Here is a 16,936-nt window from a genome sequence, read left to right as displayed (position 1 = left end):
GAGGCGGGGAGCGGGGCAAGATGGCGGCGTACGGATGGGGATAGGGCGGGGCAAGATGGCGGCGCTCGTGCCACAGCGGAGGGGGTGGTGCTAAGATGGCGGCGGCCCTGAGGCGGGGCGGGGGTGGGGCAGCGCCGAGCGGGGCGGGCCGGGAAGCGGAGCAGGATGGAGGGCGGTGAGAGGCTCGTGTGAGTAGTGGGGACCCGCCGGGCTGACCCTGACACCGCGATGGGGCGCGGGAGGGGGTCGCCGGTGTGGCCCGGGGGTCCCTTGTGGGGGATACTGGTGCGAGCCCAGTGGGGAACTGGGGACACTGGTGTGTGGTGCTGGGATCCCGCACTGGGGTGGCACTGGGGTGGCGCTGGGGTGGCACTGGGGACACTGGGGTGGCACTGGGGACACTGGTAAGGTGTTGGGTAACCATGCGGATACTGCTGTGGCACTGGGAACACTGGTGTGGCACTGGGGATACTGGTGTGGCACTGGGGACAGTGCTGTGGCACTGGGGTGATACGACCCTGGGGACACTGGTGAGGTGTTGGTTGGCCCTGGGGACAGTGCTGTGGCACTGGGGTGATATGACCCTGGGGACAGTGCTGTGGCACTGGGGACAAATACTGTGGCACTAGGGGACATCAGTATGGCACTGGGGTGCTATGACCCTGGGGACATCGGTGTGGCACTGGGGAGGCTGATCCCGCCCTCGGGTGGCTCACTGGGGACACTGGAGTGGCCCTGGATCCGCATGGAGGTTCTGGGGATCTGTCCCTGTGTCCCCCACCCCTCAGAGCAGTGAGGTCCTGCGGGGTCCCCATCCCACCCCATGTGTGTGCACACCGGGTTGCAGCTCTGGAGCGGTGACACCACTGGAAGGGTACTGGGGACATGTGGTGACCAGCTCTGTGGGCACCTGGAGCCCCAGGGACCCTGCCCCACGCCACCATCCCCGTGCTGCATGGTGCTGATAGGGGCTGGGGACAGCTGGTGGCAGGGCTGCCTGTCCCCCGGGCCCTGCTGGTCCCAAATCTCCCCAGGCGGGAGCAACTGCTGCCCCTGATAACGTAATCTCACGGACCCGGGGCTGGGCATCGCCTGTCCCCAGGGAGGGCCCCGCTGTCCCCCTCAAAGAGGCCCTGGGAGGTGACAAGGAGGGAACATTTGTCACCATGGACCCAGCTGGGTGCAAACCCCTACCCTGCGGTCACCGGCCGGGGAGCAGGGACGAGCCGCCAGCCCTGCACCTGCAGCCCTAGGGGGCTGGCGGGGCACCCGGTCCCCGTTTTGGTGCTAACACCCCTCTGATTTTCCTCCTGCAGCCCCAAAGGCTTCCCCAAGCTGAAGAACGACACGTTCCTGCGTGCGGCGCGCGGCGAGGAGACGGAGCACACCCCGGTGTGGTGCATGCGGCAGGCAGGGCGCTACCTGCCCGGTGAGAGCCGGTGGCGGTGTGAGGGGTTGGGGGCAGCGATGGGGGGGTACAGCGTGCACCTCGTCACAGCTGCGGGTTCCTTGCAGAGTTTCGGGAGACCCGAGCCGCACAGGATTTCTTTGCCACTTGCCGGAGCCCCAAGCTGTGCTGCGAGCTGACGCTACAGGTGAGCGTCCCCCGGGGAGGCTGTGTGTGTCCCCCATCCCCTCTGGAACGGGGATGGGGAGAAACCTTAGGTCAGGCCCTTAACCTCCAGGTGGCCCCAGTAGGTTGTGCAGCCCAAATCTTAGCTCAGGAGTCCTTGGTCATCAGACAGGGACCCCACTGCCCTACGTGTGTGTCCCAGATCTTGTGCCAGCCCCTCACTCATGCTGCCTCTTCCCCTCTGCTGTCTGCAGCCCCTCAGACGATTCCCCCTGGATGCTGCTATCATTTTCTCTGACATCTTGGTGGTGCCCCAGGTGAGAGCCGTGGCTGGTGGCTGGGAATGGGGCTGGGTTTGGGACCATTATTCCATTCTTCCCCATTCCCAGGCGCTGGGCATGGAGGTTGTCATGGTCCCTGGCAAAGGACCCACGTTCCCAGAGCCCCTGAAGGAGGTGGAGGACCTGCTGAAACTGCGGCAGAAGGTGGATGTGACCGCGGAGCTGGGTTACGTCTTCCAGGCCATCACGCTGACGCGGCACAGCCTGGAGGGCAAAGTGCCCCTCATTGGCTTCTCCGGGGCGCCTGTAAGTGAGGAGGCTCTGCAGGGTGGGGTTCCCTGCTCTTCCCTCTGGGGTGACTCTGGTCCTGGCACCCCCAGAGCTGCAGGGAGCCCTACATGTTTAGGGGACATTAAATGCAGCACTGCTGCTGCTGCTTAGGGGTCTGTCTTCAGCACTGACCCTTTTACCAGCCCCTCGCACGTTTTCCATCTCAGTCACCTCCTCACTCCGCTCTCCTTCCTGCAGTGGACGCTGATGTCCTACATGATTGAAGGGGGCGGCTCCACTACGATGTCCAAGGCCAAGAGCTGGCTCTACCGTCACCCCGAAGCCAGCCACCAACTGCTGCGGCTGCTGGCTGACGTTGTCACCGACTACCTGGTGGGGCAGGTGGCTGCTGGAGCGCAGGTACGGCCTGGGACATGGGGACAGGTCAGGGCATAGGGGCAGGGACTGCGGACAGGAAGCAGAGAGGGTTTGGGGACCAAGGCACTGTACAGTGCCCACATCTCTCCCAGCTCAATGTATTTGCCAGGCGCTCCAACTGTTCGAGTCACACGCAGGGCACCTGGGCCCAGAGCAGTTCCAGGAGTTCGCCTTGCCGTACATCCGAGACATCGCCCGGGGGGTGAAGAGCAAGCTGAAAGCAGAGGCGCTGCCGCTGGTGCCCATGGTGAGTCAGAACGGCCTGAGGTGTCCCTGGTGTGAGAGCACAGCCGGGGGAGGGAGAGGAACCTGCACAAAGGGCTGCACCCATCCCGTGACAACCCCCACACCAGTCCCAGTGCAGGGACTCAGCTTTAGGAACCTGTCAGCCATATAGCAGCGCATCTGTCCCTGGCATCCTGCACTCCAGCTGTTGGGGGCTGACCCTTTTACTGCCATCTCCTTCCCCAGATCGTCTTTGCGAAGGACGCACACTACGCCCTGAGCGACCTGGCCCAAGCTGGCTACGAGGTGGTGGGTCTCGACTGGACCATCCGGCCCCAGGAAGCTCGGTAAGGGTCCAGCACAGCACCTGGGTGCCCACGCTGTACCCCAGGGCAGTTACCCTCACCACTTCGCCTGTCCTGGTGCCCTGCTGAATCCCAGGACTGGAAATTTCTGGTTCAGAGAAACCAGAGGTGGGGATAGCCAGGACCTGGTACCACCTGGAGCTCACAGCAGCCAGGAGCTGCACTGAGGGGTCCTGTGTGCCCCCTGGTCGCTGCACCACACGCAGCACCTCACCTGCTTCCTTCTTACTGCAGTGCCCAGACAGGGAAAAACATCACCCTGCAAGGGAACCTGGACCCCTGCGCTCTGTATGCACCCAAGGTGAGCTGCAGGCCTCCAGCCTCAGTTTCCCCACTTGTGACCCCATCTCACATCCCAGGCTGGATGTGGGACTGACGGGGATGGGGTGCCCTGGACTGACACGTGGTTTCCCATCGTGTCTGCAGGAGAAAATTGGGGAGCTGGTGAAGAAGATGCTGGAAGGTTTCGGGACCCAACGCTACATTGCCAACCTGGGCCACGGCCTCTACCCCGACATGAACCCCGAGCACGTGGGTGCCTTTGTGGAGGCCGTGCACGCTCATTCCCGCCACATCAACAAGCACAGCTGAGCCCCGGGGCTTTAGGGACAGGACTGCACTTCGGGCACAGCCACCCTGAGCACGGTGTTGTCACGGGGCTTGCTCCGGGCTGGGATGCAGCATTAAACCAGCACCTTTCTGTGGCAGCTGCGTGGCTCTGGCTGTGGGGACGGGGATCTGCAGGAGTACGGAGGGCACCTCCTGGCACTAAGGATGCGCTCAGGCCTGCCAGGGAAGGGGTCCCCGAGGCTGGCAGCATCACAGACGAGGAGCTTGGGGCTCACACATGCCACCACTGTCCTACGCTCAGCCAAAAGCCCTGCTCAGGTGAAAACGGGCAGCATGACACTGATCCAGGGTGTCCCAGAGTGGGTGGGAGACCCAGCAGGAGTAACCTGGAGGACAGCACCCTCCAGGCACCAGCACCACCAGCACGCTGCTGCACTGGCTGGGACAGCAGCAGACACAGCACAGCCCTAGCACGGCCACCACCCTCCTACAGCCTCTCTGGGACTGTCCCACCGACCCTTCATTCTGCTCAGACCCACATTTCCCCATCTCTGATCCCCAGGGGCCAATTCTGCCCCCAAGGGCTCAGCAAATCCTGCAGAAAGCACCCCGGGGTGCTGGGGACACCACACTGCGCCACCACCTCCCACACCACAGCACGCTCAGTGCATTGCAAGGTGAAGCAAGGCCCAGCTGCTGCTTGCTCCAGCTGGTTCAGTGCCTCACCGCTGCTCTGTGCCCCAAATTGGGGTGCAGGAGCCGGGTGCCACGGGGAGCTGAGATGCCTCGTGCCCCGGGGATGTGCCCTCCTTGCATTAGCCGGGCTGCCCAGAGCCCCCTCCAGCTTCAGAAGAACAAAGTGGGTACACGCAGTAACGTTCATCCCTTTTATTATTAAACATCAGATGAAGAGGTCGCACACACACATACACGCACGCACACAAAAAAAAAAAAAAAAAAAGGAAAAAAAGGAAAAAAGAGAAACAGACTGGTTGAAGAATGCTATTTCGGTGGCGACAGATACCGAGTACAATTGGTTTCCTGGCCGGAGCGCGGACAAAAGTCACTTTCCAAAAATCAAAGTCAAACCAGACAGCAGATAACTAGCCCACATTCTCTAACTACAAGTCACCGTCCAGACTGGCCCCGGCCCCCCCAGCCCTCCCGACCCGTCGGAAATAAATGAAGCAAAACCCAAGAGCCACCGGCCAGGGGCCGAAGGCTCTGCTGCGGGCTTGGCGCAGCCGGGACGGGGCTGAGCATCCCCGCGGGGTGGGATGGCAGAGGGAATCCAGCCACCCCTCGGCAGCGTGTGGCTGCCCCCATCCCCACTCCCTCCCAGCAGAAAGGCACCCCTCGGCGCGCACGCACCCACGCACCTCGCACACTCACACGGGCGCCCGCGGGGAGAAGGCGAAAAAACCGGGCGCCGTCCGAGGGGGCTCGCGCCGCTCCTGCGCCGTCCTCTGCCCGCGTCCGTGTGCGTCCCAGAAAGCGCTGCCGAGTCCCTTCCTTCGCCGTCCTCAAGCGCTGGGCTGCTGCTCCTCCCTCTGTCCATCCTTCCATCCGTCCATCCATCCATCCGTCCCGGGGCTCCGAGTTGAGCGGACGTTTGCCTCCCCCCGTACCCTTTTCCTCGCTGCCGACAATGCCGTGGAAACCTGAGAATGTTCGTGTGCCTCCTCCTCTTTTTGTCTGTGGTTGTGTTTGTTTTTTTTTGTCTTTAAATAATAGTTATAATAATAATAATAATAATAGCAATAATAAAAATAATCGCCCCAGCCCACGACAATTTCAAGTATCCCCCAAATAAAAGACAGAATTATAAATAATTATAACTTTACAATTTAATAATTGACACATATACTATAGTATTTACAGTATCATAAATGCTTTTTTTTTTTTTTGTGTTACTTTTAGTAAGCAATCCCTGAGAACAGTTACTTTAACTTGTTTTATTGAAGTATCTTCACAAATAGAGGAGTTTGCATGTCTCGGGCGGGCGGGAGAAGCGCTCTGCAAAGCCATCGCTTTTGGTGACGCATGAGGTTCTAGTGTTGCGGGTTTCTTTGCTTGCTCTTTTTCTTTTTTTTTTTTTTTTATTTATTCCCCCAACAGAATTTTTAAAGATTTTTGCACTTTGCAACCTTCGGATCCCTCCAGCGACCACTTCCTTCAGGAAAGAGGTATTGGATTTCCAGGTGAGCTTTTGGTATTGGCAAGGGAGGGCAGGGGCTGAGCAAACCATCCTTTTTCCCGTGGTCGCCTTTTGGTTTGTGCCCAAGGAATCTGTGGATCCTCTCAGCGTGTGAAATGGTTAAATCCAGGAAAGAAAATAAAATTAAAAAAAAAAAGAAGAAGAAAGAAAATTAAAAAAAAAAAAGTATCAGAAGAACAGAACAGAGCAGCCTCTGCCGATGGGGGGAAGGTCTTCTCCGCTCTCCTTCCTTCTTCTCTCCCGAGTCCCCGTGCCACGGCCGGACCCTGCCGTGAGAGTGGCGGCAGCCGGGGCTCACCCAAACCGTTCCCGCACCAGCAGCATCAGTTTTTTCTTGCCTTTGTAGATTTGTTTGAGATTGTCAATGAACTGGGCGAACTGTATGTGCCCGTCCTGCGCCAGGAGGAAGGTCTCCCTGGCCTTGCTGAGGAACTCGATGAACTCCCCGTAGTGCCGCGGGCTGATGTGGGTGAGCCGGGAGTGGGTGGTGTTGATGTAGGCGCTTATCGTGGCGTCCAGCAGCTGCCGCAGGGGGGCTTTGTCGGTGGACATCAGCTTCCCCGAGTTCCTGCGGCCGGGGATGCCGGCCAGGCCTGGGGCCGTCATGGTGCAGCGGCGGAGGATGTCCGACAGCACCGTGGCGCAGTGCACGCTCTTCACCACCAGCGGGATGATGGCCGCCAGCTCGTTTTTGCCCAGGGAGTGGCTCAAGGCGCAGGCCCAGAGCACGTCGTTGATGGCCGGGTGAGTGTCCTGGTTGTAGGCCAGGTTGAGATGCGTCATGGCCAGCGAGGCCAGCTTGAAGGCCCGCAGCGGGTAGCCCCGGTGCTCCATGTAGCGGGCGATGGTGAAGAGCTGGGTGTAGGTCATGCCGGTGGAGGCGGCGTCGATGACGATCTGGTAGGCGGTCTCGAAGGCGATGTGGTCCTTCTCGCAGAGGGTGAGGGCGGACAGGGCGCAGTTCTGCGGGTCCTTCATGGCGCACTGCAGGGCCAGGGTGCGGGCGCAGCTGGCCAGCTCCTCCCGCTGCGGGTAGTCCAGGCTGAGGCGCAGGATGGTGTTGTGGGACATCACCGTGGCCGCCACGATGCTGGTGGCTTCCGTGGGGGTGAACAGCGAGTACCAGCTCTGCAGGATGCTCACCAGGGCCCGCACCCCTGCAAGAGACGTCAAGGTCAGGGAAGAGCCAGGAGAGCTCCAAACCCAAGCCTTGGGTTTTGCTCTAGGCACTCACCCACTTCTGTCGCGCACGTCACCAGCCACCTCACCATCTCCCGCCGCCGCCAGTTGAGGGTGGACAGGGTCATGCGCATCACCTGCAAGGCAAATGTGGGACAATCAGCTATTTTATGGGGCTCCACCGAGACCACCAACACCACCACAGTGCCCCCCAAATTCCCCATGCTCACTTATCAGCTCCCCATGAAGTTCTCAGGGGCTGCCTCACCCAAAATCTCCTCTAAACCACTGCAGGGGCCTGGTGGGGCTGAGCTTACCCACTCCAGGCCACACGATGATGAATTTACCCCTTCCACGTGAGTCCTATGTGCCATGGGGGACCACCTACTTGGCAGAAGACCAGGGCCTCCCACCATTAGAGGGGAAGAATTGCCACCGCCACCCCCGCGTTATCCCGTACCTGAAGCCCCAGCTCCAGCGCCACGTTGAGGAGTGTCGTGTCCGAGTTGCTGTCGGCTGGTGTGGCAATCTTGAACGCGTCCTGGGCCAGCTTGAAGATCAAGGAGGAGGAGTGGATGTTCTTCTGAATGGCCTCCAGCACCGTGCGCAGGCGCAGCATGTCCCCTAGGCACAGGTAAAGGATGGTCAGGCAGCTGAGCCTCCCCTCAAGATTCCCCCAGCCCCATCTCCTGCCTGCACCGGGTGGTGAACCAGCCCCTTCAGCATGGCCAGCCCCTCTAGACGTGCACACGAAGGGATGCTGATCAGGCCCTGAGGTACAACAGCACATGGGGTGTCTTCCCCACCGCAATACTGCACTGCAAACCACCTTCCAGCTCCCTGGGCAGCCACACTCACTCACCCCCAAACCTGTCCCCATATCTCAGACCCTTTGAGGGGACATCAGCACCTCCTACCAGCCCCTGTGGGGCACAGGGTGGGGAGAGGGACCCTTGGTGTGGGCACAGAACAGATGCTGCCACGTCACATCAGCCCCTCTGCCTTGCTCCAGGCTCGGGTTTCTACTCCCATAGTCACCAGCTGAGCAGATGAGCCTCGAGCAAAGAAAATAAAAAAAAAAACAACGCACAGCAATGTGAAAACCCTGGAGCTGCACCTGGGCACACACAGACATCTCAGATGACTAATAGCTAAATATATCGCCTGCCACCCACAGCAGCCGCTTGCACCGCCACCAAAATCCAAACGTCCCTAAAACAGCTAGCGGGGGCGTGGGTGAGAAATGCTGCGAGGACACAGGATCGCATCGGGACATGTTGCAGCCGGGGAACACCCAGGGAAAGGCACGGGGGGAGCAGCAGGTGCAATCCAGCAGCCCTACAACCCCAGCATAAAACCCTCATCCTCACAAGGGGCTACAAAACTCAGCCACTTCCATCCAGGAAACAAATCTCCATCAGGTCCCCGCGAGGGGGGAGCATGGCACCAGCAGCCCTGGACAAGCAGAGAGGTGGAGGAGGCTGCAGGGACAGCGAGGCTGGAGCTCCCTGATGGCACAGCCACCACCACCTTCCTGGCCAGGGGTTTGCTGTCCCGGTGGGTTTGCTGCCCTAAAGTGGTGGGGTTGGCATCTGGACAAATGGAAGTTTGGTGAAAATCTTGTGCTCGCCTCATCGCTGTGGGTCAGGGGATGCTCCCTGCTGCAGGGCAGGCATGGTCCAGTGTCACCCAGGGGGTTGGGGTGACATCCTGGGGTTCCCAGAGCTCTGGTCGATATCCCCAGAGGTATGCCCACACCTCCTGGGGACCTCCTGTCCAGCTGAGGCTGAAGAAGCCCCATGCTTGAGGGAAGGGAAACAGAAGCTCCCAATTTTCTCCAGTTAAATACTTTCAGTGCAGCTACATCTCATCTCCCACATCCTAGAGGACCGAGCACCACGAGGACAGGGTTCCCATTTCTGGAGGGGCTGATGAGTGCTCCCCATCCCAGCTCTCCCAGGTCCCCTTCCCATCAACTCCCACAACATCGCTCCCCGTTCCTTGGGCTCCCCAGCCCTTGGGATTCTCCGGCTCCCCTCGACCTCCCCCAACTTCCCCGTGTCTGCAGGCACAGCGTGGCCAGCACCAACCTTTGGCCGCCGTGAGCATGGTGGAGGCCAGCTCGCACTGCTGCGACTCCAGGTGCCCCAGGGTGAACCAGCGCGGGTACCTGCTGGGGACCACCGACACCAGGTGGTGCGGGTGGCTCACGTCGCCAGACGGTGCCGTGGTCTCCAGCACGGGCAACCTGAAGGGCAAACGGGAGGAGGCAACGTCAGAGCCACCCTGGCTCCCGTCCCGCTCCCGAGGCGGCGGTGGGGCGAGGAGGGGGCTGCATCCAGGCGGCCGCCCCCCCACGCTGCCTTTGAAAGCCTCCTGCTGCTGCGCACGTGCGGGGGCTCGCGGGCTGTGTGCGCAGCACATGGGCACGGGGATCAAGCTCTCAGCCCTACTTGAAAGGAAGGGGAATGATCCGTGAAGTGATTTATAAACTTGTAAGGAAAAACACAAGCCTTGAGAAAAAAAAATAATAAAATTAAATAAATAAAGAGGAAGCCCGCCCTCCTCTCCGCGCCTTTCATGTCAAAGCGCCCGGCAGAACTCCTGGCTTTATCATCTGGTTCTTCTTAAAATGCCCGTCTGTGATCAGAAGCAGCAGCACATTTCCCCAGGGCCTCTGCAGCGGGTTTTGGTTACCTGCCCGCGTGGTGATACTGCAAAACCTGAAACGCTCAGCAAACCCTGGGAAGGGGAGCAGGAGCCTTGCTTCACCCAACACGGTGACAAAACCACATCAGCCCTTCCACACCTCCACTTCCTGATGTGAATCAGTGCTGGTGTTGCTGAGTCAATGCCCAGCCAGGGCTTGCAGGAAGGAAATTGTCCCCCTGGACAAGGAAAGCATCAGACTTCTCTGCTTTCCCTGCTCATGGGCTTGGGGCACCCCCTGGGAGAGGTCTGGCTGTCCTCCTGAGCAGCTCCTGCCAGGATTTCATAATTTTCCCTGGCACATCCTGGAGCAAATCATCCCCCTGTCTGTGCTGGAGCCTGCCAGCGGGTAACAGCCTTCCCTGAGGGCACGGAGGGCTGCAGGGAGGGCTGCAGGGTGCCCGAGGCTGTGCAGGAGCAAGCTGCTACCAGGAGCTGGGCAACAGCAGCGCGAGGCTGGATGGTGACCCACAGACATCACCAGGCCCACACAAATCCCTGCAGCTAGGGCTTGAACACCAGGAATCACCCAAATGACAGGAGAACTGGGGGGGCAGGAACAGAACAAAACGTGCACCAACCTCATGGCCCGCAGAGCCAGCTTGTACGCCAGGTCCGCGTCGTGGGGCAGCAGGGCGGAGAACAGGTATTTGGCAAAGGTGTGCATGGGGACGCTCTCGCGGTGGATCACTTCTCCCAGGCCACTGAAGGGACCACCTAGGTGCAAGCAGAACCATCAGCCATTGCTGTGCTATCTGTGGCTGGGGTTTGTGCCACCCCAATGCTTTAAGCATCTGCTTAACAGCTCCCTGGTGCATTAGTTGGGTCAAACAGCTGCTCAAACCTTTCTTAAAAACCATTTCAATTACAGAATGCCTCAGAAACAGAGATGATATGGTTCTCCATAAAGCCTTTGAGGTGGCCTCACCCCAAAGCAAACCCTTGCTTTGCCTGATCAGGGCTCTGTGTTGGAGCAGCCAGCCTGCAGACTCAGCTCCACACGCCAGGAAGAAGCCAGGAGTGGGTCAGAGAGGAATAAACCTTGGAAGGGGCACCCCTGGGAGATGTCATCACATCTGAACCTGAGCCGTGCGCCAAGCCCCCACCTTCCAGCAGCAGGATGCACTGCTTCCGAAGGGTCTGCACCAGCACCGGGTCCAGCTCCAGGTCCTGCAGCCGGGCGATGATCTGCTCCTCGTTGCGGCACACCTTGTCCTGGGCGTAGAGGCCTTCGGGCATCACCCTCTGCTGGCCCATGCCCATCAGGGCCACCTCTAAGGCCAGGGACAGGTAGGACTCGCCGCTGTCCTGGCTGCCGGTTGCGACGGGCACGTGTTGGTAGACTGGGGGTTTGGAGTCCCCGGTGTCTGGGAGAAGGGGGAGAGATACAGCAGGGTTAGGGGAGTCTCCCTAGGTGGGAGAACAGCAGCAGAGAGAAAAACCCTCCAGTTCAGAAGCGAGACCCAATGCTTCCCTTTGGTAACCCAGGGATGATGGATAAAAGCTCCCTGTGGGAGATATGGGGCTTCACCCCCCTTCTTGTTCTCAGCTAGGAGCCACAGGAGACCTGAGACACGTGCAACAGGACCACAGCTGCCACCAGAGCCTTCCCACGGGCTGGTACTCCCTGGCCCAGCTCTGTTTGCAGCTTTCCTGCTCTGCTGCAAACCCCAGGGCTGGAGACAGGGGAGGTTTGAAGCCCAGGAGTGCTGAGACTGGGCTTCAAACCACCCAGGGGCTGCCGCTTGGGCTTGGCTCAGCTGGAGTTGGCTGGCAGAGAGCAAGGGGAGCACCCGATACCTGAGATTTCAAGGCAATTTTCCTCTTCTAATCTACAAGCTTCGGTCAGGGTGAGAAAGAGGCAGCCGATGGGGTTCAGAGGGTGGCCAACCCAGCCCTCCAGGTTGGTGATGGTTGTTGCTCCTCGCTGCAGCAGCTCTGCAAAATAAGGAGAAAAAAAAAAAGTTAAAAGTGAGGAATTTAAAGATGAGTTCTGCACCCAGAGAGGACTCCAAGACCAGAGGCCTCTTCTTATCCCATGGGCTTGGGACACAGGGACCTCCAGGGAGCAGGGGCTGTGTGAAGTTTGCAAGGGCCACAAAGCTCAGAGCAGGCACCACACAGGCTGCCATAGACAACAGGGGGAGCAGGCACCCAACAAAAAAAAAGGTGTCCTTAAGGCTGCATGAGGTGCAGCAGCTCACCCTCAGCTCCAGAAGGACACAGGAGTGGCCACAAAGCCAGACCTGCAGCTTACAGACTCATTTAGGATGAGTCCGTAATGGGAAGGCTCATTTGCCCTGGATGGGGCAGCAGTGCTCTGTGAGAAAGTCTCCTCCACCACCGGGACACCCCAACCAGACTCGGTGGGACCCTTCTCCAGCACCTCAGCTCCTTACCTTTCTTCTGATGCTTATATATTTCCAGCTGCCGCTGCTGCTGCAGTCGCAGGGTGTTGATGATGGCAACAGTCAGCCGGAGAGCTTCCCGGGGGTAGCCGTGGGAGCGCAGGGCGTCCACCCGAGCGCAGGCAGTCGGGACGTGCTCTGCAAGGCAAGGCCATACACGTCGGGTGGCTGAGCACAGCCATTCGGGGGTGTTAGAGAGGTGGGGAGAGAATCTGGTAGCAGCAGGCTTCAGGGCATCCTCTTTGCACCTTCCCCACTCCCCAGCTCAACGCCTGCTTGCTGCGTTGAAGTCCTGCCTTTCTCCTTGCTCCTGGCAGGGCTGCCCATGGGGAATGCTCATGGCACTGCCACCACGGCCAGCTGGCAGCAGCCATTTCGGTTCCTAAATCCTGACTTCCACCAACCTTACCCAGTGGAAGCGTTTCCAACGCGCCACTGCTGCAGTATGACAGCTCCAAACACAACCCTGCCTCTCCTTTCTCCTAAAGCCTGCATGTTTTAGGGTGATTTCTTTCACTGCTGCTCACCCAAACGCATCTCCTGAAACAATTCTCTCCGCTCTCACTGCACAGGAGACACATGGGAAGAGGCAGCCAGCACTCAGCTCTGCGCTGGGGGCACTGGCAGATTTTGGCTGACATTTGAACTGCCTCCTTGATGAGTGCATGGAGCGCTCTCTGCAGAGACCCCATCTCTTCTGCAGCTCTCCTGCCTGGTGTTTTATTATTAGGAACAGTTGCATGAACCCCCCGCAAGACTCACAGTTGCTTAGAAATTCATCTGCTCCTGCTGCTCGCTGCTCACCTGAAATCACAAGCAACTGTGGAGAGGATTATGACTGAGTGAGAAATTAGCGGGAGCAGATGACATGCCATGCTGCATAACAAGCAGCGAAAATCCCATTTTCTTGCAAAATGTCCTACCAAGGGGGAAAAAAAAAAAAAAAAAAGGCAAACACAGAAGATCTGAAGTTCTAGCAGAGGGATCGTTCTATTCCTGGAAGAGATCAGAGAGCTCTGGAAATGCAGACAGCCACCTCCACAAATGGGGTTTCCGTGTCCCAGAGGTCACCAGAAAGGAACAGGAGGAAGGTTTAAGAACAAACACGGCTACAAAAGAGCTTCTTGTTGCTCCCTCTATTCATTTGCTAAGTGGATGAAATATTCAGCTGCGAGCTGCTGCAAGCTGCTGACAAATCAGCTCCTCTCCCGGCACAGGGTCCCTGAAGGGGTGCCAAGAAAGCCAAAGCGCAAAAACCAAAACCAAGGCAACTGCACCAGAAAAACCAGGCGCACAAACCAGCTTGGCCAAAGGGCTCACCAGAGCCCAGGCTGTACCCAGGGAAGGGGAGCTGTGGCCATCGTGTCCCTGCTAGATTTACTGAGTCCCAGGAGGCACCAGCCCCACACCACCAGCTACAGCTGCTTGGGGAGAAGACCTGCTGCTGTGGAAAACCCTTCCCAGAGGAGAAATGCCCTCTCCTGCTTCGCCTAAGACAGCACAGGTCAGGGTCTGACCTTCAGTATCTGTATATCCACCTCCCTTGCTGTGGGGATGAGGCAGCCACGCTCCCAGCAGCAGGGGGCTTGCTCGGTGCCAGCCTGACAAACCCATTTTGGGGTCAGTCTGAGCCACCAGGAACCCCCAAAACCCTGCCTCACCCCCTCTCCTCCTGGGACACGTGGCTGTTGAGGGTTTGCAGTTTAGGACGTGGAATTTTTTTCATGTTAGGATGTTGAAGCTTGAACAGCTGCGGGGTAGCAAAGCTTCTTTCATGCCTCAGGTGGGTCTCCGTGAGCAGCCCTACCTGCCCCGGCCAGCCGAGGGCTGCGGTTTTGGATGCTTACCGAGCCACAGGGGCTGCCCCTGGGAGTTGAAGAGGAGGCTCTCGCCCTCCCGCTGGTAGGACGGGGACACGTAGAAGTCGCTGCTAATGATGCGCTGCAGGTGGCTGTCCTGCCAGTGCAGGTCACAGCCCTCGATGGCCCGGGTGAACACGGTTCGGCGGGGCCTGGCCAGCGAGTCTGCAAAGAGAAAAAAAAACATGAGCAGGAGGGCTGGGGAGAGGGGGTCATCATCTTAAACCCCACTGCTTGGCTGCAGCAACTGCCTGTGCTCCTGCTCACAGCTGCTCTGCAACTGCAATGACATTTTCAAAGGTATCAAATGCTAGCGTGCAACCCAAAACAACAGGGCTCGTTATGTATTAATGCATTAATGAGGCTCGCGGTGTATTAACGGCAGAAAAAAACAGAGCAGCCTGCTTGCTAGGCTCATGCCCATCCGCGTGGTCCTTCTCCCTCCCTACACGGGGTGTTTGCCCACACAACGGGGCCGATGCTTGCAACAAATCCGACTGCTGCTTATTGCTCTGCGATGAATCTAGAACTGCCTGCTCTGGCTCATCCAGGCTGAAATTTCCGAGAGGCTTTTGTTTTGTGCAGACAGCGCTGCTGGGCAGCAGGTAACTGCTCGCCTCCCGTCTGGGACCTGCGGGGCAAGGAGGAGAATTTCAGCCCGGCCACAACAGGCAGGCAGCGGCGGGAGGAGGAGGAGGAGGGCAGCCTGCAGCCCCCCTGCTATCGCCCCGGCCACGCTGGAAGCAGGAGGGCAAAAAGCAGGTTGCAAAACAGGGAGCCCCCAACACGGCGCAGCGCTGGTCCTGCGATCTGCAAACCGGCTGAGCTCAACGCCTTCGGGAGGGGAAAACAAAGGGCTGTGCTCAGGGCTGAGCCGCCAGGCTGGGTAAACACGCTCTGGAAACGATGGCAACAAGCAATTAGCCCGAGTGCTGCAGGCACCCCGAGGTGGCTAGAAATTAAACAGGTGTTGGTGCGTACGGAACCCAGCCCTCGCCCGCCGGCAGGTTTACTTCAAGGGGAAGGATTTGGGGAGCCAGCCCTTATCCCTCCCTAACAAAGGAGGCAGTGGCGTTTGCATATCCACCACCAGCAGCCCTAGGACACCTCCGGGCTCTGCTTTCTGCCTGCTCGGGGTGCTCGGCGAGCTGCGATGCCCTCGGCACAGGCGGAGTGAGGCGCTTTGGGAACACCCCGCGTGTGTCTGACAGCGTGACCTGCCCCAAATACCGAGCGAGTCCCCGGCAGCGGGGCCGGGAGCACCAGGGAGTCCCGGCCACGAGGGACCTGGAGCAGGGCCAGGTGTAAACCAAGCTGCTCCCGACGGGCGATGTGCACGTGGGACGGGACGGGGCGGTGCAGCGAGCTGCTGGTGGCACCGGGGCAGTTGGCTCCACAGAATGCACCAAGGGCCAGTCAGGGTGCAGCAGATGGAGGCACTGCAAGAGCAGTGGGTTTCAATCAATGGCTATCTCGGGAAAGTGCTTAAATGTGAAGTCTTTTGCAAAGCAAAAATTGCTTTGTCTTTTTTTTTTCATTTTAGCACTAAAGAATAACCTCCTAACTGAGCTGTGCTGTGTATGCTCCGCACCTGAACGGCATTTAACAGCCCTGGCTTGTGGCTTCTCCGCTGCAGTCTGCACCCAAAGCCTGCAGGTGAGACTCAGGAGCCAGGGAAGGGGCTCTGCTCCACCTCCAGTTCCCCACCTTCACATCTCAGGGCTTCAGGGCTCAGCTTCGCACCAATTCAGGCACCATCAGTTTTCTATAAAGCTTCTGCATGCCTGTTCATATAAGTCCAAATTTCCCCACGGTCAACTGGCTTAAAAGGGGCCTTTGGAAGTGATTTTGTGCTCAAAACACACGTAACTTCACCGCAGCTGCAGCCCATAACCAAACATTTTCAGGCATCTAAAATCAGTGTCCATAAACAGAACCCTTTTGGTTTTCTCCATCTCCCAGAGACATCACCCGTGGGATGAGAGCAGAAAACCATGGGAAACCAACTCACTGGGTGCTGACACCCTCACAGCCAGCAGCACCGGGGGCCCCCTGTGTTTCCCCAAGCTCTGCATCAGAACAGGGGGCCCACCTGGCAGCCCTGGGGGTCCCCAAAGCTCCACGCTGCGCTCAGGGCTCGCTCTGCAGTATTTGGTTTGAGGGAGATCTTTAAAAGTGCTCAACATGGTGTGGCTCAGCTCCCCGCACAGCCCCGGGTAAGCTTCCCGTTGACGTCAGTGGGAACAGCTCGGAGCCAGGGCTCAGTGTCCGCTGCAGCCCCGTGCCAGGACCCAGCGAGGGGCTGATTTTCGTCTGCCTGACCGAGGTGCTGAGCACGAGCTGCCTTCCTTTCCCCTTGACCCAAAGAACGTGTCATTTATGGAAACGTGCTTTTTTTTGGTGAATTTTCACAGCAGCCCGTGGCCATGAGCGCAATTCCCTTTCCCCCAACCTTGACCTCACCTTGGTTGTGGCTGGAGCTCTGCGTGAGCGCGTTGGTGATGTTGGGAAGCTCGTTGCCGTAATTGCCATCTTCCAGGGGACACACATCCATCTCGCCCCACTTCCGCAGCTGCCGGAGCCAGCAGGATTTCTCCTCCAGCTTGCAGTGTGGGTTCAGCACGACGCACACCCACAGCGCCCCTAAACAAAGCCGAGAGATAAAGGATGTGCCAAGCCGGACCCGTGCGGCAGAGCTCTCCGGCACCACCCGGCCTCTGCCTTTCCACCGCCACGCTCGTCATGAAAGCCTGCAACATTTCCATCGGCGTCCGTAAACTCATTTCAGCATAATGCACAGACCCAGGAGGGGGATTTAGCCAGCTTTTAAATAAAAGTAAA

General features: G+C 58.8%; 2 protein-coding genes across 4 annotated transcripts in view; one reads left to right on the top strand and one right to left on the bottom strand.

Annotated features, from left to right (window-relative positions):
- Nucleotides 1–80: 80 nt before the first annotated feature.
- Nucleotides 81–4,915, top strand: UROD (uroporphyrinogen decarboxylase). 2 transcript variants are annotated; one of them, XM_068691012.1, is made up of 10 exons: nt 81–188; nt 1,317–1,429; nt 1,516–1,595; nt 1,828–1,890; nt 1,963–2,160; nt 2,383–2,544; nt 2,672–2,809; nt 3,034–3,134; nt 3,387–3,453; nt 3,579–4,915. In XM_068691012.1, exons 1-10 carry the CDS (start codon nt 166–168, stop codon nt 3,741–3,743), a joined length of 1,110 nt encoding a protein of 369 aa, XP_068547113.1. In that variant the 5' UTR covers nt 81–165; the 3' UTR covers nt 3,744–4,915. The 2 variants fall into 2 exon arrangements, with proteins under 2 accessions (XP_068547113.1, XP_068547114.1); XM_068691013.1 differs by lacking the exon at nt 1,828–1,890.
- A 508-nt stretch (nt 4,916–5,423) lies between these two features.
- Nucleotides 5,424–16,936, bottom strand: part of ZSWIM5 (zinc finger SWIM-type containing 5) — an 85,918-nt gene continuing 74,405 nt past the window's right edge. For both annotated transcript variants that reach the window (XM_068691006.1, XM_068691007.1), the window contains exons 5-14: nt 16,559–16,738; nt 14,084–14,260; nt 12,228–12,374; nt 11,629–11,766; nt 10,935–11,195; nt 10,410–10,545; nt 9,210–9,367; nt 7,580–7,743; nt 7,175–7,256; nt 5,424–7,097 (exon numbers count right to left, since the gene is read on the bottom strand). In XM_068691006.1, coding sequence (XP_068547107.1) covers nt 6,235–7,097; nt 7,175–7,256; nt 7,580–7,743; nt 9,210–9,367; nt 10,410–10,545; nt 10,935–11,195; nt 11,629–11,766; nt 12,228–12,374; nt 14,084–14,260; nt 16,559–16,738 — 2,306 coding nt within the window. In that variant the 3' untranslated portion in view covers nt 5,424–6,234. The remainder of the gene's footprint in view (nt 7,098–7,174; nt 7,257–7,579; nt 7,744–9,209; nt 9,368–10,409; nt 10,546–10,934; nt 11,196–11,628; nt 11,767–12,227; nt 12,375–14,083; nt 14,261–16,558; nt 16,739–16,936) is intronic.

This window comes from Anas acuta, chromosome 8, assembly GCF_963932015.1.
Source record: "Anas acuta chromosome 8, bAnaAcu1.1, whole genome shotgun sequence".
NCBI lineage: Eukaryota > Metazoa > Chordata > Aves > Anseriformes > Anatidae > Anas > Anas acuta.
This window is presented reverse-complemented; position numbering and strand designations above follow the sequence as displayed.